Source organism: Mastacembelus armatus, chromosome 18 (assembly GCF_900324485.2).
Source record: "Mastacembelus armatus chromosome 18, fMasArm1.2, whole genome shotgun sequence".
NCBI classification, from domain to species: Eukaryota; Metazoa; Chordata; class Actinopteri; order Synbranchiformes; family Mastacembelidae; genus Mastacembelus; species Mastacembelus armatus.
The window spans coordinates 7,000,447-7,021,903 of NC_046650.1; the positions used below are offsets into that span (position 1 = coordinate 7,000,447).

A 21,457-nucleotide genomic window follows, 5' to 3' on the forward strand; every position below is an offset into this window, starting at 1 on the left:
AAAAGAAGCACAACCCAGAGAGAGCCACAGGCATCATTGAAAGAAAAGGGCAATGAACACCGTGAAACGAGGAAGTATATGTGGTTTAAAAACCTAGTTAAAGCTGCAGAATCAGTATTTTATATTAGCAGTGGTTCAGATGAGTATGCAAGGTCACACGTATCGGTGCGATTTATCCTCTTTTAGCTCAGTGTGTTGGTTTTCTCTCATTTCCGAAAACAGGAGGCAGCTGTTTTCAGCAAAAAAGTCTCTGGTAAACCCAGAACACACCACCTGCCCAGAACCAAACAGCTGACAGACAATGTTAGCGAACATAGTGGAGCATCTAGCAGCTAAAGAGCCAGACAGTTCCCTCGGGAGTTGCTTGAGACCAAAACAGAGCTACATTTGTCAAGTAGCCAGAAACACAATTCAAATGAATGCTAATGCTGCTTTGTGTCTGCTGGATGCGCAGACAGGCTCGCAATATAGACTTCTTGGATTAAGCTTATGATATAACATAGCTACTATGAAACAGATTTTTACTCCTTAGTATCAGTCCAACTAAAAAAACATGAGATCCTACATTTCCAATAATGCAACGGTTTTCAAACTATTAACTACTAGACAGCAGGGTGGAGCATGAGGGGAGATAGGTGAGGCACAGACACTACATGGAGGACAGAGGCAGGTAAATGTCAGCAAAACAACAGCAGTCTAGTGTGCTTATTTAGCTGGCTTATCAATACAGTCAAAAGGAAGCCAATCAAGTTATTGTGAAAGATTTAGTCCAGCTCTAATACCTTGCATGGTCTCACGCTGATCCGGTGGATTTTCTATGCAAAATTGATGGAGTGATTTCTGATTCTGTTGTGTTGACCAGCACTCGACTGAACTGTATCACTTTGGTGATAGGGGGACAGGGGATTTCTAATTTTCATGTTGAGTGCTGATTTGATTATTTTCTATTCAATAAATGACACAAAATAATTTTCACAGAACAATCAGGGCTGGTGTTGACGTGAAAAAGTCACTGAGAAGCGGATCACATACATTAAGACAGACGGTGACAGAAAGCGAGGGATTGGAACGGAGCTTGATGGTGAGACAGACACACACAAAGAGAATGAGTGTGTTTATGTGTGAGAGAGACATGGGAGTGCAAGAGAGAGACAGAAGTGTACTCAAATAGCTGAGGGCAAGGTGACAGAGAGAAACTAACGGACAGAGAGGGATAACAAGCTCATATGGGGGGATAGTGTGTGTGTGTGTGTGTTAGAGAATATGAGAAAAAAAGGAAGAGACAGAGGGCGGAAGGGAGAGAAATAGCGGAAGTTGAATGAACTAAAACAGAAACAGTGTGACAGAGAGACAGTGTCAGTGTGTCTGTGTGTGTGTGTGTGTGTGGACAGCTAAAGGTGTCAGAGTGTGCTATTTGGCTTAATGATGACCCACTGGGCATGTAGGTCATAACGGTTTGTGTGTCAAAGCCATGACTGTATGCCTGTGTGCATCCATTAGTGTGTATGAGTATGAGCATGAGCGTACGTGTGTGTAAATAGAAACTCACTAGACACGCACGTAAAGTGGGTCTCTCAGCATGCGTTTAAGAGTGTGTTTGGTCAGAGGTTGGAGAAGCAGTTTTTTTAGCTGGTAGGACTCAAAAAATACTTACATGCACACACACACACACACACACACACACACACACTTGTGCACCCACACATGCGGTGAATCCAGTTTTGGTGTATACACTCATACCAACAGCTGCCCTGCATGTCATACGCGCACACGTAATGCACCGTGTATGGCACTAAATTATGCACAAACACACACACACCTCTTTCTGTTTGATCTCTCATGATAACACACACACATTCCCCTCTCTCTCTCTCTCTCTTTCACTCACACACACACACACACACACACACACACAGGGGGAAGCTATTATGCTCTCAGGCTGGAGTGTTTTGATGGTATAATTGCAGTGACCAGTGAGGAGAAAGAGACAGAGGGAGGGAGAGAAAGAGGGAAGGGGATAGAGGGAGAGAAAAAGAGGAGTGCTGACACTCTCAGCATGCTAATGTTGCGAGGCCCTACTCCCCCACCCCCAATTTCATCCCTCCCTCCCTCCATCTCTTTGTCTCTCCATCTCCCTCTCCATCTCACATCCTCTGCGTTTCACAGGTGCAGCACTAGAACGAGAGATGGATAGAAAGGTAGAGAGGTGGAGGGATGAGAGGAAAAGAGGGATATATAACAGGATGGAGCAATGTTATCTCTCACTTTTTCATCCCTCCATCCTCTTCAACCTCCCCATGATGCTCAAAACAAAGCACGCAAAAACAAAAAAGAGGTACAAAGGGATTGAAAATAGAGAAACAGGGAGGGTCAGTTTTTCCATCCCTTTAACAATGGAGGGATGATCTCTGCTTATCCTCTAATCACATTCCTCCTTTTTTCCTCTCCTACATCCTCTGTTATCTCTCGCTCCCTGCAACCCCTCTTTTCCTCATCTGGCGAGAGAGAGGGTAGCCTTTCCTCTTGCCGGCCTGCCTTTTTTGTCGCCTGTCCATCTGTTTGTCCTTTCAGTCCTCCCTCCATCCCTCTCTCCTCTCCAGAGAAGGGATTCTGCTGTGCAGCATTCATCGCTCTCTTCTCTTTTGCATCCCGCTTCCTCATTTTTCTCTCGATCAATGCCTCTTCTAGTCGAAATTACTCAAACCTAAATACAATCTATTGGAGTTTGAATGCATCTTGAAACTATCCTGTAACCAGGCACAGTGTCAAGAATGCACAGTTTATGAAAGGGAACTGGAGGAAGTAAAGTCAGACAAATGTCTATATATACACCATACAGTCAATCCTAACAGTGATGGGCATAAATAACAAACAGCTACCATCAGTAATGACAACATAGCAGCTGATCTGATAGAGAGGATTGTGTGTTATTTTGCAAATGAAGTGGTTTATGACTTACATGAACATCAACTCTTAAAGGCTCCAATTTGCAGCACTGGATGACAGTGGACAGTGTATTTAACCTGTGATCACCATAACTCAGAGGAGTTCATCCACATTGCAGGTTATAGTTTCCTCAATAGTTGAATATCTTATTTTTTGAAAATACTAAGCTAATCTTCTGCATTGTGGTCCATAATGGTCAGCAGAGGAAAATAAATATATTTACTTTCTGTACCATAGGATGTGTTGTTATTATCTAATAGCCACCAGCACCACTTAGAGGTATTGCCTTGTTACTGCATACACACAAACCTTAAAACCATCAACAAATTGCACTAAGCAGCCACTGTGATCATCACTACAAAAAACACAGTGCAGACTACTCTGAAATGACAACACATTTAGGAACACTAGTGACAACAGTACAGAGTACATCATCACAGTGTAGTGAAAAAGTATAGATTCAGCTCCGCTGTTTTCACAGCAAAGAACTGCCAAACACCTCTAGTCCCTTGAAAACAAATGTATCTGCAATTCCTGAGATAGTAGATGCCGAGTTTTCAGTTGTCAATTTGATTGATGAGGTTAGGTTTCCTAAAATATCCTGGCCTGGTGATAGTTATTTTGACCATTTGATTATGTAATCTAACAGTTGCAGTCACACTCTCACCAAACGCTGCTAATGCAATGCTCTTTTTGACTTTAATCAAGAACAGAGATGTTTATTAATAAAACACTGCTTGTGCAAAATACAAATTACATTATACATTTACATTAATGTATTCAAACAGGAGAACATTGCAAAAGGAAGGTAATTAAACAACAATGAATGAGAGAGATGAAAGATTAGTTATCCATTATTATATTAAATTAATTAAATTTACAGTTACCTTCAAATATTTAGATTTCATAAATCACAGATTTTTCACTAAACAAAGGCAGCTAAAGAAACAGTCTGCAGTGTAGTGTGTACTCTACATGTGTGTGTGTGCTGTAGGCTTGCACCTGAATGAGTGTATTTATTAACACTCGTGTTTTAGCATACTCTCATATCTAACTGTGTATCTGTATGCCTATGAGGCTCTTCAGCAAAAGAGAAAGCATACGTGTGTGTAGGTGTCTGCATGCATATGACACGTATGTGTGTGTATGTATGTCACAACCCTGAGATTCTTAGTCTTTGATCCATCTTCATGAGTGTGAACAGTGTCTATAAATATGTGTGTGAGTGTGTGTATCTAAGGGTCCTGTGCATGTGTGTGTGTGGGTGTGTGAGTGTGTGTGGGTGAAGAGTGCCTGTCCACCAACATCTCAGCATGTTTTAGGTACTGGGCTGTCCTTCTCATTACAGACTCCCTGCGTACTGGATCTGGGTCTCCTGCGCAGACAGACAGACAAACAGATACACAGACACAGACACAAAGATGATTATTTTAATTTTTACTGTCCACTATTATGGTGAGCCATTGTTATTGAATGGTAAAAATTTTACTTGGGTATTTAAACAATAGTGCTAAAAAATAATTAATTAATGATAATACAATTGTACACATTCAATCAATCTACAGTGGCTTTATAAAGTTATCTGCCCATCCGGACATGACTGACTTATTTGACTGTGGTCAAACACTAAACAACCTACTTTTCTGACTGTAAATTAAGAATTAACAGTTTGCCCTTAACAATGCAAATCCTTTGGCAGTGGTGGGATTCGAACCCATGACTCCAAAGAGACTGGAGTCTTAATCCAGCAACGTAGACTGCTTGGCCACACTACCACAAAGACCAGCTTCATTGACCTCAGGGAGTCAGCTCTGACTTTAACAATGACAAACACAGATTTGAACAGGTTTAAAAAAACAAAAAAAACTGTGTGCTACAGAGAGAGCAAAACATTGCTAGCAAAAAGGAACTTGAACCCACACCACCAATGAGACTAGAAACCATAAATCTGATAACTAACCAGCCCTATTTCCAAGCATGCAAGCAATGGCCATTCTTATGACTAGAAAGGGTGGTTCAACATATAAATATAGTAAATGGAAAATTACACTACCTATGGCATCTTAACACCATTAATCAAAACCACAGTGCAATTGTTTAAAATGTTTCTAGATTAATTTCTGGATGTGCAATGAGAGTCTTCACACATATACCAGAACTTGTAAGTATGTGAAGAAGCGAGATTGGTTGGTTTACTTTTCAAATCACACTTTAAAAGAAGCCAAACACAGAATTCAGTTATTTTTAAGAACAACAGACTAGAAACCACATTGGAGCTGAAACCTTTAGATGGCAGCACCAGGTTCTGAACCCACACCAACAAAAGGACTGGAACCTAAATCCAGCACCTCAGACCGCTTCGCCACCCAACCCACAGAAGGCACACGAGGAGACTGTCCACATAAGATGCCCATTAGAGAACTGTGGAAGCACAAGCACATCTAGAGCAGAAGCACGTCATGGTTTTATTGTTCATAAAAATATATATATATTTAGAACCAAACAGACTGAATACTCTTCCATTCATTCTCCCCAACTTCTTTCTGTCCCATTTGCCACAAACCCATGTTTCTCAATCCCTCATCTTCTCACCTTGCACTCCGGTGATCAATATATCCACTGCTGTCCTGTATCCACGGATGGCAGAACTAAATTTTCCCTCCTTCTCCCTCTCCATGGCAGCCGTTAGCTCATTGGCCGCTTGGTCCAGATAGTGGACATTCCCTCCATCCTGACCGGTTAGTGGCAGCGAGAGCAATTCTGAGTGGTCACTGTAGGAATTGGAGGTATCTGAAAGAGGGAAAAGAGGGATTGTAAATTGTATGTTACAGCTAAAATTATTCCTGACAGCTGTGTTCCACAACCTGGGGACATGATACAAGGCATGCAAGTCTGAGGTTGACATGTACTCATCAAGCCGCTCAGCCTAGTCAGTACTGGAGCCTGATCAGTACAAAAGAAGGATGTCTGATAAGTGTCAATAAAAAAAACAAGAACGGTAAAAATAAAGAGACATAAAAGTTTAGACAAAGCCAGAGAGCAGTACTATTGTTTTATATGTGTCCATTCAAATTTATTTTCACCTTGTTTATAGCAGGGATCAAAAGCAGCCAAGTCATTATCAGACAATGGCGGTGGACCTTTATTCTTTGGAGATGGGACTTGCTCTTCTGCCACAGAGTCAAACAGTGAATCAAACTCCTCCTGGGACTCTTGTGACTGATGATTTCTGGCTGGGGATGGTTCAGGAGATAGGACTGGAGGTGGAAACATGGACCAAAACAAAGGTAAAAATAAAACAGAGGGAAAGAAGGGTAAAGTAAAACTTCTCGTAAATTCTAGCAGATTCCCACTCCTCTTTTTGTACCTCTGTCATCCAGCTCTGTATCACTAAGCTCCTCTCTTTCCTCTTCTCTCGGGGAGCCACCCATCTCGCTGTAAGCCTCAGCCGCCACCTCAGGTTCTCCCACTTCTAAGCCCAAGTTGGTGCCCAGGTCCTGCGGTAAGGTAGGAGCCTCCCTCCCCTCCTCCTCCTCTGCAGGCTCACAGTCTGAGGCCCTCCGCTTGGGAAGAGGGATGAGAGGGGGAGGAAGAGGCCCGGCGGAGGACAGAGGAGTTGGTTCTAGAGGTCTTGTGACCTCACCACTCTGGGAAAAGGAAAGGAGAAAGAAAAAGGGTATGTGAAAAAAGAGGAGCGGACAAAACAAAACAAAGTACAACGACACTATGGCTTTTGAGCAGGCATGTTTTTTGTGTAGTTATCAGTGGCTATTACATCTCAGTTTCACTTCCATATACATATATGTGTGTGTGTGTGTGTGTGGGAGTGGCTGGACCTTACTCTAAAAAAGTCCTTGAGCTGTGGGCTGTTGTAGAGTGCAGGTATGGTGGTAGCAAACAGGAGCATGGCTTCTGCTGCCTTCCTCCTCTCCTCAATCACAGTCTCTTCAAACCTTCCTACAACAGATCCACACACAACCATCAATATAATCACACATATACTTTACACAATACAACTGATGGTAAACATTACAGGAATTACAGAGAAAAAAGATTTTTATTTTTTGTGGACACTTTCAGGCGTGTTTAGTCAAATCACTGGTTATTTTTGAGGGAGTAGTTTGCATTAAAGGCAGTGCCTATGTTTCCCTGAAAACTGTAGAAGGAAACTGTCCATTGACTGACTAAACAGCATTTGTATATTTGTAACCACAGAAATCTGTCACAAGCCAAGGGGAAGTTTCACAAGCATCATTACAAAATGCTAAAAGCAAACTGGAAAGAAAGTCCTGAAAGCCAGTCAGCAGCATAGAAAGTAGGAGCATAGATTATCACTTTTTCTAGCCCCTTCAGCTCACAGAGGGAATTCTGCATGATTGGTGACCGTGCAGGGATAGGGTGCGATTCCTATATATGACATTCTTTTCCAACTTTACCAAATACTTGTGCACGGGGAAAACTCGGAAACTCCTCCTGTCGTCTGAACAGGTTCCTGTGCGTGTAGGCCAGCTCGCCGTGGAGCTTCTTCAGCTCCGAGAACCTCCTCCACACGACCACCTCCTTCACATCTTCTGGATGACACTTGGACACAAACTACAGTGGAGGAAGGAGGGAGGAGGGATCATTTCATTAACTTCACCTCTGAGACCACATGTCAAAGAACAATCACTTAGAATTGAAGAAAAAAAAACTACAACAAAATGACTCCAGATAATGACTCCAACATTTCCAGTGATCCTCTTTGATTTTTGTGTGCATGCCTGGGTGGACCATGATGTATTTTTGTGATCATGCGGGTGCTGGAGCTCATGAATTGAATCACAAGTTGTCTGCACCGCTGCCTCACATAAAAGGGCCATTGTGTATTTGCCAAACTGGCTGCAGGGCCTTTGTGTTTCTATGATTAGTACTGATGAGACCTCGTTGACTTATAAACGAATAACAACACAGGGTCACTTAACTCTGACTGGTGCAGCTGACGCAGAGTACAGACACAGCACTATCGTCAGACATCAAGTAGAAATAAAACATGCAGACAAGTCATATGTAAATTAGCTCAACAGAGAATAATTATGCTAAAACAACTTAGGTTTCCACTGTTGACACTGATAGAAAAGAGTGTAAACCAACCCTCGCTGTTACTTTGTACTCCGTGTATCCCTTCTCATGGGTGCGTGGCTCGGTAACGGTGAAGAACCGGTGATATTCTTCTTTAGCTTTTCTTGACATGTCCTTTATTGGGAGTGACAGAAACAACAGCGTGTTTCAGCGACACAAACCTCGGCTGTCCGAAACTGTTCCCTCCCCTCCGCTCACTTCCGGGTTGGTGACGTTTGAGAGTACGCGCAGACGTAGTTTGGACGCTCTGAGTTCGGCGATAAATTATTTCATGTATTATTCCGGCAGATTATTTCATTATCACTTTTAACTATTTTTATTATTATTCTTTGTAGTAACAGTAATATATATATATATATATATATATATATATATATATATATATATATATATATATATATATATATATATATATATATATATATATATATATATATATATATATAGTAATTTCATTTATTCTGTATTTACGTGAGAAACTATTGATTTATTAGAAATAATTGTGATTTAATAACAATTGTCAAATAAAATGAAAAACAGTTTTAATGTGTCATTTTATCTAAAATATAAAGTATTTTCTTTCACATTGTTTTTCTTATTTTATTGTAAAGACCATTGTAATACTCCAGGGGGCGCTCAAAGCCTAAGATCCTTTACTTAAAGATGACGAGGTTTTATGGATTTTGTTTGATGATAATTTTATGACCCAACCAATATAAATCTATTCATTTTGCTAAAGATGCTAAAGTAAGAAAAGCACATAAAAGTCTTGGACATACCCTGTTTGAGACAATACAACAAAGAGAGCAACATCAGACGCTATTGCAATGCTGAGGAAGCTCCAGCTGTGCATACATAATGTGCAGCAGCCTCTCCAACCTCACTCCTAAGTGCTTTTAAGCTTGATTTTAATGTCAAACGCCTGATAATATTTGTTTTATTTTATTTTTTCACATTTACTTTTTATAGACTCATAAGGGCAGTCAAAAGCATACAGTCAAAAGCTTCTCAATGCCTTGAGCAGGAGGTAGCCAGTGTGAGCTTATGTGCAACAGGTTGTAGCTCAAAGGTCAATGTTCATCATCACTGGCACTGCCTGCCACTCTTGTAATTGCCTGTGAAATTGAAAGGAAAATGTGTAGTAGCCACATATGAGGTAAATGTTTAATTGACTGAACACCGGCAAGCTCATTTGATGACATAAGTGCACGACATTATGTTCAGGCTACATGCTCTCTATTCTTTCATGCACATGAATTTTCAGTAGATATTTTTATTAATACAATGATGGGTAGAGCAGGCCTGCATGTGCTTAGGCTGCCACAGCAAGAGAGCTTCATGATTAAAATAGCAGAGGATGGTTTCGATCCATCGACCTCTGGGTTATGGGCCCAGCACGCTTCCGCTGCGCCACTCTGCTCTCCTGATTCTCAAGGGGAGGATGAGTAATCGGTCTGTGAACTGAACTGTTTGAAATTCTGCTCAGAAAGCTGCATTCTTACATAATGCGCAACCATTGTTTCCTGCCGACAGAAGGAGGTGGTGGTGAGGAGAGAGAAATGGGCTCACAGGAGGAAGTAAGTCCCAGACAGTATAAAAAGAGAGAGAGAAAACACTTCAACAGCAGGTCAGTGTTAGGCCAGAGGGGCGAGCAAGTGAACAATAAAGAGATGTGAACTGTGAGAAGGAGATGTGAAATGAAAAGACAGCTTTCGAGTCTATTTCAAATATATACTTTAATTTGTCATGAGACTTCTTAAACGTGTTTGGTGAAGTTATGAATACCCTCTTTTTAAAAAAAAATACTTCATCGTAGCATGCTGCTATCCAAGTATAATAATAATAATAATTTTAACTCTTTTATATGTATTAAATGTTTTTCTGCATGGATTTTATAAACTAACTTCTAATTATTGTTTGCTTTGTACATATTAGCTCTCCATTCATGCCTGTAAAGCACTGAAGGGGAAGGTCCCTCCACAGTGAACAGTCTCCCCTATGTGTGTGAGAGAGAAATCTAGGCCACACATCCTAATCCACAAAGAGAGGTGAGATGAAAGGAGATGAAAGAGATGAGAAAAGGGCAAAATGTACGACAAGCAGAAAAGAAGAAGTATTCAAAATGTACAACCAATATGGCACAGTGGGTTTGTTTGTGTGTGTGTGTGTGTACATTCTGATCTTTTGCTGTAGCCAGCTTAGTATATCAGTGATACTGAGGGATCAGAAGGAAAAGTAATAACATTACACAATATAACAAATATCGCAGTATCAATCCTCGTGTGTGTGTGTGTGTGTGTGTTGATTGAACTTATGAAATGCTTCACTCATAGTTTTTAGTAAATGATTCTCTAACCAGGTGAAGGAACTGTGGATTCTTCTTTTTTCCTAATATTTTTTACAATATATTCAGGACACAAACATATAGTATATTTGCAGTACACTGCATCCTGTGGACCTTTGATTGATCTGCCTATACAAAAAGGAGATTCTGTTTTTTTTTTAGATGAAATGAAAGCACTACCCTGGCCGCCGTCTGAACTGTAAGGCTCCACACTGCACTGATCCTAAAACAATGAGATGAAAGCCCAGGTCTTCAGCCAGACTGGTTTGAACTGGTCCTGGTTTGCTCTGCTCTGGCTGTTTCTGTTTTTTTTTTTTTTTTTCAGGCTCACATTGACTTGCAAAATAAACTTTCTCAGGGGGAGCAAACAAGGATTTACAGTAAGGCTGTGTGTTAGTCCCTCCTGACCCCGTCATCCTGAACAATGTATCTGTAAACTGCATTTACATGGTTCCTAAACATGTGTGTTAGGTCACTTTTGTGTTTTGGGTGTGATAATGCAGCACTCTTTACTGTAAGCTGTAAATCTACTGTCAGTTGTTTTGTCAAGCGTGTCCCTGAACCACCAGAGTATTGAAATGTGTGGAAGTGTTTTCCTGTCCCCCTCAGAGAAAACAGATAAAACTATGCAGCAACTTTGCCCTTGTTTCTCCCTCTCCTTTCTCTGTGTGAGTGTGTGTGTGTCATCTCACAGATGGATTTATTGGTAGTGTCCCTTCCTCTCCTGCCAAAGGCATAAATAAAGCACAGAGGCTCCACAATATGTTGAGTCTTGGATGGATTTATTTCATCAGTGTCCTCCATGAAAACACTGTCTCCATTGCTGAGGGCTGACAACATAGCCAGTTTGAAAACCACGTGAATCAGTGTGATATAAAGTTTCAAATGCTGTATGGATATCAGTTTAGCTGGTATTAATTCAGGCTGCATCAAGACTCAGCAGGACTCACACACATGGGAAAAGACTTTGGAAACGATACTAATGTCTGGATACAGCTCAGTGCTATGTTTCCATTAATACCCACGACCATGCCCCTTTACAAATCGTGTGCCAAATTTTGCGACACCCTCAACTCATAAACATGTTTACCCCCCCCCCCGCTCTCTGTGTTTGCCTTTTCCTCCTCCATTTTAGCCACTCCTCCTTACTCTTGTTTCCTGGTTTAGACACTCAGCTCTCTCTTCCTCTTTCCTGTTTTCTTTCCCGGTTTCTTACAGTTTCTTACAAGTCAACATCAGGATCTCTCCTGCTGTTGCTCCTATTATTCACTTTTCATCTCTGAAGCATAAAAGTTGGGGTAACAGGAAAAAGGTGATACATAAGAGAAAAACAATGCCGAGTGTCCATTTACTATCAGTGATCCTACTGTGTCAGCAGCATGTGTTCAAACCAGCAGACAGTCAACAGCTCTGTTACAACCTGACGCACATACACACAATCAACAGGCTGAGATTAAAACCTGGCTCAGTAACTGAAGTTAAAAACTGGAGAGCTATAAAACATTACGTCACACATCCGATAACAAATAAAAGGCCATTAACCCACCTGCTCCGTAAGATTTTATGCCAGACCTAAATGCAGAAACGCCTGCAGAAAGAAAGATGTCATTGTGAATGTGTTTATGTTAAACTGGCTGCAGTATATAAGGCAAGGAAGCAGGAGAGAAAGTGAGAGCTGCATTTAAATATATTCACATTATTCCTGGGAAATCAAAATATAGTTTGGGGGAGGGACAGCATCTATGCAGTCACACTGGAACAAAGTGGTGGAGCATGTTCCTCAAGCCACTTGCTGTCCCATTAACATATCACTTATATCACTTACCACTTTGTTTTTCTGTCTGCTACAGAAAGACCCTCTCTCTGGTGATTACACAGGCGGGGATAAGGACAAAGAGTCAGATTAGTGGAGATGGGTATACATTTTAAAGAAACAGGAGAAGACAGAAGATTGAATCAAAAACTAAAAAGCATCAGTATCACTTACATCATAAGGTAATTAATCAAAAGTAAAAAGCTGTTGTCATTGGCATTTGCCTACTTTCTCTGTCATCCGGCCAATTCAAATAGCGCTCTTCCCTCTGTAAATGTTTCAAAACAGTTTCAAAGAAAAATCACAAAACCAGAAGTATCACTGTCCTCTCCTTTATAACAGTATTATTTATACACAGTAATATGAAGGCTGATCTGCTTTGTTATGAATTATCACAGAGATCCTGGCATTTGATTGGCTCTGGTTGCATACTTACCCTGTGCTTTTCCTGGAAGCCTGCTGCTACTGTAACTCTACAAAGGTCAGCAACTGCTGGGGAAAGCTTCAGGATACAAAGTAGGAGGACACTGGCTTTATAAACAATTAACTAGCTATTTTTATTCCCTTACACAGAAACAACATCTGCTGTGGGTCTGCATTCATTTAAGTCACAGAGGTTGAGAAAAGTTATTAAAAATTTCAAACAGAAGAAGAAATGGTACAGAGTGGAGGTTAAATTAGATTAGTGAGGAACAGGTAATCTCCTTTGAGAGATTAAAGACATCATAGATTGTATGCAATCACCTACCAAAAGGCCAAAAGGTCAAAGGGCATCTTATTCAACTGATTATATTATCGTCAGAAAATGTCTGCAGAGCAAAACACACAAGTTGTTGGTTATTACTAAGCCATGCTTACACCTCCATGTTGTCTCCTCAATTAACTGTATACAAACCAGACAAATAAACTGTGCAAATCAACAGGTTACATTAAGTAACATGCGGCATGACACGACAACAGGGGTCTGATATAGAGCACTGGATGCAGCCTTATGTTTGTTCATTTGTTTGTTTGTTGAGATTTTCTGGGCAGAGAGAGAGAGATAGAGAGCTAGAGAGAGAGAGCGAGAGAGAGAGAGAGAGAGAGGGGAGAGCGCTGATTGGCTGTTCCCTGTCTGTGGGCGGGTCAAACGGTAATCTACAAGTACACACTGACCATCGTTTAATCAGATTAGTAAAGACAAGACTAAAGAAACTCGGACGGATTATACGACGTTTTTACAGGTACTATTTGCTTTTATTTCTTCGAGTTTTCTATCACAAAATATTTTTAAGTCTGACTTGAAGCCCGAAGTAAAAGGAAGTAACTACTGTGCCGACTTTTGCCTCGTGTCCCTCGCCTGACGTCGAGATGAGCTCGATTTCATCATCCCTAAAACCAGACAAATTTTAAAAACTAACTACAACTTATCACACGACTAAAAACCTTGTCTAAATTATTATTTTAGACGCTATTAATGTACCAGAACAAACCAACAGGATAAACCTTTTATTTTTAAGGCAAGGCAAGTTTATTTATATTGGACAATTCATACAGAGTAATTCGAAGTGCTTTACAGAAAGACAAGTTAAAAGTACGTATTCAAAAATCAAAACGGGAAACAGAAAATAGTAAAATACAATATTTTTTAATATTTTTTTTGGTCGGTAAACGTACTGTTTTATACTCTTATTGTGAAGGGTACATGTTCCGCTGTTTGTTCCTGAAGGTATCGTGTGACTGCCACTTTTATCACACAACTGTTGAACACATTACTACTAATGTGTGTAGTTCAGTTTGTGTCAAGGCATCAAACGCTATAAATATAAAATCTGTAAGTGTAAGTAGCTAATGTTAATTTTTCCAATTACTTGCTCGTAAAAAAGAGCAGCTTCTTAGTCTTTGTCCTCTTATTTTCTGCAGTTGGTTACCAGTGAATCCAGGGCCCACACATTTCAAACCCCAGCTAACTTGATGTGTTATATTTTGTCTGTACCTCCATCTCCTAAAGAAAGCAGATTTAACCATGAGCAAGGACACAGAGATTGACATGAAGGACGTGGAGCTCAATGAGATGGAGCCCATGACAGGTGATGGCAAGGCAGCTGGTGGAGAGAAAAATGGCAACCTCAAGCAGGTTCCTGAGGACGAGGTTACATTCACCGGCCTGTCCAAAGAGGAGCTGATGAAGGTCGCCGGCACTCCAGGGTAAGAGTTTGTGCAGTTGATACAAACACTTTGTAAGTGCCGGATCATTTTTTGGAGTGTGAGATAAAATAAACACTTATTTTAATATGTTTTCTACACTGTAATCAATTTTTTTTTTTTTTTTTGTAGATGGGTGCGGACCCGTTGGGTGCTTCTTGTCCTGTTCTGGCTTGGCTGGGTCGGCATGTTGGCTGGAGCCATTGTAATCATAGTCCAGGCCCCTCGCTGCAAACCCATCCCAGACATGAGCTGGTGGAATGAAGGACCTATGTACCAGATCTCTGACCTTAAAGCTTTCTCTGAAGGGATTAAAGGTAGTGTCTTCAGATTTGTTTTTTTTTTTTTTTTTTGTAATTGCCCTGGTACTGGCTGTACCTTACTCTAATTCACACGGGATAGGTCTTGTCTTAGATTCCTTAGTCCTACGTGGCTTATTTCAGCTGGCCAGATGCCCAGCTGCTGACTAGGCTGACACTGACTGACTCAGTCTAAAGGACATAAAAACTGACGAGTCATGTCTTTCATATCTCCTTCTTAACCTTGAGGTTAAGGGTTGTGCAATCTAGTACATTTTAGTGGTATAACATCATTTTAGATTTAAAATTTGATTTTTTTTTTTAAATTTTTTTTTTAAAAGGCTTCATGAAATGCTCCTTAAACAGCCAGTCACAGGTTGCAAACCCTCTCATTTTGAGTTCTTGAAGACCCAGGAAAGACGGGTTGCACTGCTCTTAGGTGAATTACTAGGGAGCACATGGCTTTCCACAAAGCTTTAGGCAGAATTCCAAGAAACACATGTGACTCTTCACATAAAGGCATTCCTTGTATTCAGACTTCACATGGCCAGCAGAGGGTGTGGAGGTCGCTGTTCACGTGCTCTTAAATCAGTGCTGAGCCAGAAGAACAGCAGTGTTCTCCCTTCAGCTTTTACTCTCAGCTCTTTATCTTTGGCCAAAGTGACACACTGACTCACATTGTTGTCTCTCCATAGGTGCTGAGGAAAAGTTGGACAACTTAAACCAGTTGAAGGTGAAAGCCCTGGTCCTTGGCCCTCTACACACTGTCCAGACAGGAAATCCAAACACTCTGTCTCTTGAAGAAATCGACCCAACCCAGGGGACAAAGGAAGCACTGATCGACTTCTTGAAAAAAGCCCAAAAGAAAGGTAGGCTATCATACAGCTGACATTGGTTATTTTAGCTTCAAAGCTCGGCCCATCAATTACAAACAATGGTCTTGTTCCCGGTCAGCAGCACCAGAGTGGTACCTTATGTTCGCTTGACTTTCAGGAGAATTACACTGCTCAGAGTTTGACTTTGCTGTTTCCTGTTTCTCTTCTAGGCATTTCTGTGGTGCTTGACCTGACTCCAAACTACCCAGGAGGTAATGCCTGGTTCAGCACCAGTAATGTTGCTGATGTGATGGAGAAAGTCAAGGTAGGACACACACACACACACACACACACACACACACACACTCACTCACTCACTCACTCACTCACTCACTCACTCACTCACTCACTCACTCACTCACTCACTCACTCACTCACTCACTCACTCACTCACTCACTCACTCACTCACTCACACTCACACACACTCACACTATATGTGCTTTTGTAGTCCTTCACTAAACTCATGTCATTAAACTTATCTTGCTTCAGTTGTAGCTCAAGTGCTTCTGTTTTCTTCCAGGCTGCAGCAGAGTACTGGCTGGGTGAGGGCATTAATGGCATCAAGCTATCTAACATCGATGTTGCCATCAGTTCCTCTGATTGGTCAAAACTGCAAGCTGTTGTCCAGGGCAACCGCACGGAGGACACCAAGAAGAGGTAACCTTGCCTTTGCAGGAATGCCGAATTTTTCATTTGCAAGACTGAATAATTTCAACTATTTTCCTGCAGATATAGGAAAATCATTTTTGAACATAGATTGAACTAGTATGATGAGTGATTAATTTGAATTGTATGAAGTTAAATATTTTGAGAGGAGAAAAGTAAAATCTGGGGTGCAAAAGAGAAGGTTTTAAAGTACTTGAAGGACTGATGTTTCTTGGGAAATTAATATTCAAAGTGTCTGTAAAATATCAGCTGACTGGGTTATGTTTCCTGAGAGAACAGAGTTTAAAAACATTTCTGCACTCCAGGGGACTGTGGGTGGGTGGGTGAGGGGTCAGGCAGACATGGATCAATAAAAAATGCTGGTAGCGTCCTTATAGTAAAGTGACCCCTTGTGGACGATTTAAGTAAAGACACAATGTTTTTAGGTCACATTTCAATATTCGCAATGATACAGTACCCAATCGATTCTATACTATTATGATATACCATTTTAAATGTCTTCATTTCTCCTGACTGAAACCAGTGTCAGTACTTACCGTTTTCCTTCCTGCTCTGTGATGTAATCTAATCTAATCTGTCATTGTTTTTTCTCTCAGGGCACTGATGGGTGTAGTTGAACATGTTACGGCTGCACAGGTGTCTCAGCTCGTCAATTCCTCCGGTGTAGACCTCATCATTTCTGACCTGCTCAACAACAATTCTGGAGGTAGGTTTGAGTCTCAGGTTTGCCTGTGCAATAAGTCTGCACCTTGCATCAGTTTTACTTTTCTGTACCACCTCACCTGTTGTTCTTGCTGTGTTTTTATTTTGTTTTTCAAAACAAATGTTGATTGTTGTGTGAATCCCAACCAGTGGTGCATTGCATGTGATTATTTTACTGTCTGCAGGTCAAGAGCGCATTGAGGCTATGGAGAACCTTCACTCTCAGCAGAGAAGTCTGGGCTGGGGTCTAGGCGCTGCCCAGTCGGTCCAGCTGTCTAAATTTGCAAAAACCCCTGCCCTGATCCGACTCTACCAGCTCCTGCTGTTCACCATGCCTGGAACTCCAGTGTTTACATATGGGGATGAGATTGGCCTTCAGGCAGGAAATGTAAGTGATTTAAAAAAAAAACAAAACAAAAAAACACCAGGAGTGAGTGTTTTAGCAGTCTTAAAGCTGTTACAGAGTGTAACCTTTCATTCCCTCTTTTCCTGGTCAGGGAGCAAAATCTCCTCAGATGGTTTGGGACATAGAGAAGGAACCTGCTGAAGGAACAGCTGTCAATGAAACTGCTGAGGTAAGACTGGGTTTCTGTTGAATATTAGTGTAAAAAAGTCCTTCAGCATTGACGATTGAGCACTAGGTCAAAAATTATTTATTTTTCTGTGTTTAAAAACAAATCCTCACATTTACAGGTTGAGAGGACGGAGCGTGTTGCTGTAAGGAAGTGGTTCAAATCCCTCAGCGACCTGCGAGGCAAAGAGCGCTCTCTTCTCCATGGTGACTACTACCCTCTCCACTCCTCCACCTCGGCCCTGTCTTTTCTCCGTCTGTGGGATCAGAGTGAGCGATACATAACAGCTGTCAATTGGGGAACAGAGCCCAAGAAACTCAAACTGCAATTGGCACCTACAGGCAAGTTGCAGAAATATCTAGATGTCATGTGTCGTATCCGGTGACATACACGTGTTTTTTTTTTTTTTTTTTTCTTTTGTTTTTTTTAACACTAAGATCTTTGTTCCTGCAGAAGGAGTGGAGTTGCCAGAGACAGCCAAGGTTAAGCTGTCAACTGACCCAAACCTGGAGGCAGACACTACAGTCAACCTGGACAACATCAACTTAGGACCAGAACAAGCCATCCTGCTGCAGTTCCCTTATACAGGCTAAAGATGGCGCCAAACTATAGGAATGCTGCTACAGATGAGGGTTGTTTTAAAGCCAAGTCGTTCTTAATACTTAAGATGGCCCGTTTAAATAAGTGAAAAAGAAAAAATAGTATTCCTAGCAGTTTAATTAGTGTACTTGGTCAGAACATAAACGAAAAGTTTAAAAGTCAGTTGGATTTTTGAGGTTTTTATAAAGATGAAACTTTTTATTTACTTGTTTTTGTTGTGCGAGGCAATGATGCAACCACATCACGTGCACTCGTGTTGTCTTTTGTTAGTTTGTGGTCTTTTTAATTATATCACTGTACATTGTCCAGATGTGCAAAAAGGCATTCCATTCCTGTTCTTTGGTCATTTAGTTTTGTTTTTTTTTTAGCAATCCTGTTTTTCAGACAGTTTTACTTGACTTTCATCAGTTTTTATCCCCACTGAGGAAAAAAGTTAACAATAAAGATGGAACAGTTTTAAGAGTGCTAGAAATGTAATTGTGACTGGCTTCAAGTTTGTCTAGTGAAATGAATAAACAAAACTCTGTACCTGAGCTCCTGCATACTCCATTTTATTGTGCATGTGATAACATTTTTCTATGAGTTTTATTTTTTTTGTTTTGTTTTTCTTTAAGCCTGTTGTTTACAGCGAAGATCATATCAGAGATGTTCAGTATTTTCAGTAGGTACAGGTGTGTGGAGAAGTGTGTCACAGATGTTAACAGAGGAAGCTCGTCTCTATTTTATCACCATCCTGAGATGGGTTTTATAGGCACATTATACTGGAGTCTAAAACGTGCGCTGTGCACATACCTACGACTTTCACTAAATGGGTCATGCACTGACGGCCTCGGTATAAACCCACTCCAAAAAATTTCACGTTTCAAAATTTAGAAGACAAAATGTTCAGTCTTTATGCTAAACAGCTCTTTTGCCTCTTTAACATACTATAAACCTGTAAGGACACCAAACCAAATTCAGAGCGTGTTTGAAAGTGGTCTCTGAAAGAAGTTTAGACTAAATTTGTGACATAAACTTTCTGAAAGATGAATCAGCATTAGGTTGCTGGAGTAATATGAGAAATACTGTCTCTCTCGGGTAGTACTGTATTTCCTAGAGTTGCTCTTCATATAAATGTTCAATGGGACACTTATTCCGAGAATCTGTGTCTGAGCAGCAGGATATTTTCTTTTTATTACAATTTTTGCTCTTTTTGCTGAAGTTCTCACTCCAGAATGCTTTACACAGAGATTATACCTGAGAAGTTCAGTTCGTGTAGACTGTACACAGGAAGAGCATCTATACATACTGTAACAAAGTGTTTTTGTATCCAGACAGCACAACCGATTATTGATATAATTAGAGCAAATAAACATTTGCCCCAACTGATCATGGTTGTGTATCTTTATCAGCAAACAGTCACTGTGGTTTGCTCTTTATTGGCTGGCTGTCTTTGACATTATGTTGCAGTTTTACTTGTTACTTTAAAAACACTCTGATTACCATGAAACTCTTCCTTTAACCCTGTATTGACTGGAGCCTGGCATTGACAAGCCAGCCCAGTATTTGGCTTGGCTTTAAACAGCAAACCCACTTTTATTCAGCAGAGGGGAGTGTCTCAAGTGCCATGTTGAAGATGAATTTTGAAGTATTTATTAAAGAAGCTGCACTAACGTACTTTAACTGGCAGCCATAGCTACTACTTATTAGAAAATTTAAATTTAATGTACAAAAATCACTATCAACCTTTGAAATAAGACGAAGCTTTCAATTAAACACCCCAACCGTGTAGAACGTAGATAAAATTAGCACCACCTCAATCAATCATGAATTAAAATGCACATTAACACATCAGTAATCATATATGTGATAACAAGGACCATTCTGCATAAGTACTTTTCATTTTGATACTGTATTTATTCATAGGTATATTTATGTATGTCTTCCTGATAAGCAGTGACGTGTTCAGATCTTTTACTTCAACATAAGTATCAATACCACCCTGTGAAAAATGCAATTTAAGAATGTAGGTATTATTAAAAACTGTACTTGAAGTATCAAAAGTAAAAGTACTTAACTCAGAGGAAAGGCGAGTATGGGAGTTATACTATATATATCATATTGTTACATTATATTCCTAATGCTAATGCTTTAGTTTGTAAGTAGATATTTAACAGTAGTTGATATGGTGTTACTATAAACTACAATGTAATGTTGAGTAGGTTAATCTGTAAATCAGATTTTATATTATCATATGCTTTTGAACGTTAACTTCTAATTTAAGAATTAAGGAAATACAGGTTAGATAATTGCAATATTTTCCTCTGAAAGGCTGTGGAGTATAAGTATAAAGTATAAAAACAGTCAAGTACCTCAGAGGTGTACTCACGTGAGTAAATATGTTGAGCTACACTCCATTTAATAATACATCTATACTCTTATTTCAGCAAAATAATAATAACGTGGAAACTTGTTGTATATTTAATTAAGGTCTGGACGATACTTTGGCCACTGCTTTAACACCAGAGAATTTAGATTCTGTGGCAGCAAAACTCTTTCTTCTATTCAAAAACACTTTAAAAACACTGTTACGTGTTTTTTTATTTATTGTAACTGCGTCCTAGTGCATTTTAACCATACCTTTGTTTTTAGTATAATACTGGCCTATTATACACCCGCAGTGATAATGGTGAACATTATAATATATTATAAGGGAATTATAGTGATGCTAAGTGATATATAAATATAAATATATCAATGAGCCAAATAGTGTCGTAACTAAACAGGTAATAGAAGAAAAAATATTTATTCATCCAAACTTTTAAATCTTATACTGTATGTTTTAATTTATTACTAGTTTCATTATTCATTTTAGGTGTAGTATAATAATATATAAAACCTGTCAAATTTACACGTAGGAGCATTGATTTAAAACTACCCTTCTGATAAAATGCCAAACAGCCCCTTTAACAGCTGAAACTAGAGTGAATTCTCAGCAGAGTTTCAGGGTCTTGGTACAATTCAGGGCCGTCATGTTGTTGTGGTATCACAGGGGAGATTTAAAGTCGATGATACCGGGAATCAGAGCTTGTCTCGGCACCTCTCAGTGCACCCCACGCCACTGTGAAACTCAACCACCGTCTCTCCCACTGTCATGCACACTCATGACTGACTCTCACTCTGAGTCTGTCACACACACATTTACACCTTTTACATCACGGTGACATGAAGGTATTTGACCTTTCATCAGCTTTCATGGAGGACTGCAGAGACACAATTGATAGTTTACATTCAAATACTGCAATGTTTTCCATTGGTCCCCGTCCCTTCATAATAGGAAGTATTGAAACACTGAAAG

General features: G+C 40.2%; 2 protein-coding genes and 1 non-coding gene across 3 annotated transcripts; 1 reads left to right on the top strand and 2 right to left on the bottom strand.

The window, feature by feature from the left end:
• Positions 1–3,650: 3,650 nt before the first annotated feature.
• On the bottom strand, positions 3,651–8,262 carry snx15 (sorting nexin 15). Its single transcript, XM_026312490.1, has 7 exons — positions 8,077–8,262; positions 7,383–7,539; positions 6,788–6,903; positions 6,314–6,593; positions 6,030–6,203; positions 5,539–5,736; positions 3,651–4,321 (listed from the first exon to the last, which is right to left on the bottom strand). Exons 1-7 carry the CDS (start codon positions 8,173–8,175, stop codon positions 4,182–4,184), a joined length of 1,164 nt encoding a protein of 387 aa, XP_026168275.1. The 5' UTR covers positions 8,176–8,262; the 3' UTR covers positions 3,651–4,181.
• A 1,150-nt stretch (positions 8,263–9,412) lies between these two features.
• On the bottom strand, positions 9,413–9,484 carry trnam-cau (transfer RNA methionine (anticodon CAU)). The gene has a single exon. It is a non-coding gene; the product is annotated as a tRNA-Met (tRNA).
• Positions 9,485–13,335: 3,851 nt separating this feature from the next.
• On the top strand, positions 13,336–18,426 carry LOC113125676 (4F2 cell-surface antigen heavy chain). The gene is made up of 11 exons (XM_026299287.1): positions 13,336–13,444; positions 14,212–14,408; positions 14,538–14,722; positions 15,400–15,573; positions 15,750–15,844; positions 16,101–16,237; positions 16,843–16,952; positions 17,134–17,336; positions 17,446–17,523; positions 17,642–17,861; positions 17,974–18,426. The coding sequence occupies exons 2-11, from the start codon at positions 14,227–14,229 to the stop codon at positions 18,111–18,113; spliced, it is 1,524 nt and encodes a 507-aa protein (XP_026155072.1). The 5' UTR covers positions 13,336–13,444; positions 14,212–14,226; the 3' UTR covers positions 18,114–18,426.
• The last annotated feature ends 3,031 nt before the right edge of the window (positions 18,427–21,457 follow it).

Bases quoted from the DNA above. Each gene is read 5' to 3' on its own strand.
- snx15 (XM_026312490.1), bottom strand. From the start codon at position 8,175: ATGTCAAGAAAAGCTAAAGAAGAATATCACCGGTTCTTCACCGTTACC. The intron at 6,594-6,787 runs GTAAGGTCCAGC...TCCTTTTCCCAG, and splicing joins AGCTCAAGGACTTTTTTAGA to AGTGGTGAGGTCACAAGACC. The intron at 4,322-5,538 runs GTGAGAAGATGA...CTGTCTGCGCAG, and splicing joins ATTGATCACCGGAGTGCAAG to GAGACCCAGATCCAGTACGC.
- LOC113125676 (XM_026299287.1), top strand. From the start codon at position 14,227: ATGAGCAAGGACACAGAGATTGACATGAAGGACGTGGAGCTCAATGAG. The intron at 15,574-15,749 runs GTAGGCTATCAT...TTTCTCTTCTAG, and splicing joins GAAAAAAGCCCAAAAGAAAG to GCATTTCTGTGGTGCTTGAC. The intron at 16,238-16,842 runs GTAACCTTGCCT...TTTTTCTCTCAG, and splicing joins ACGGAGGACACCAAGAAGAG to GGCACTGATGGGTGTAGTTG.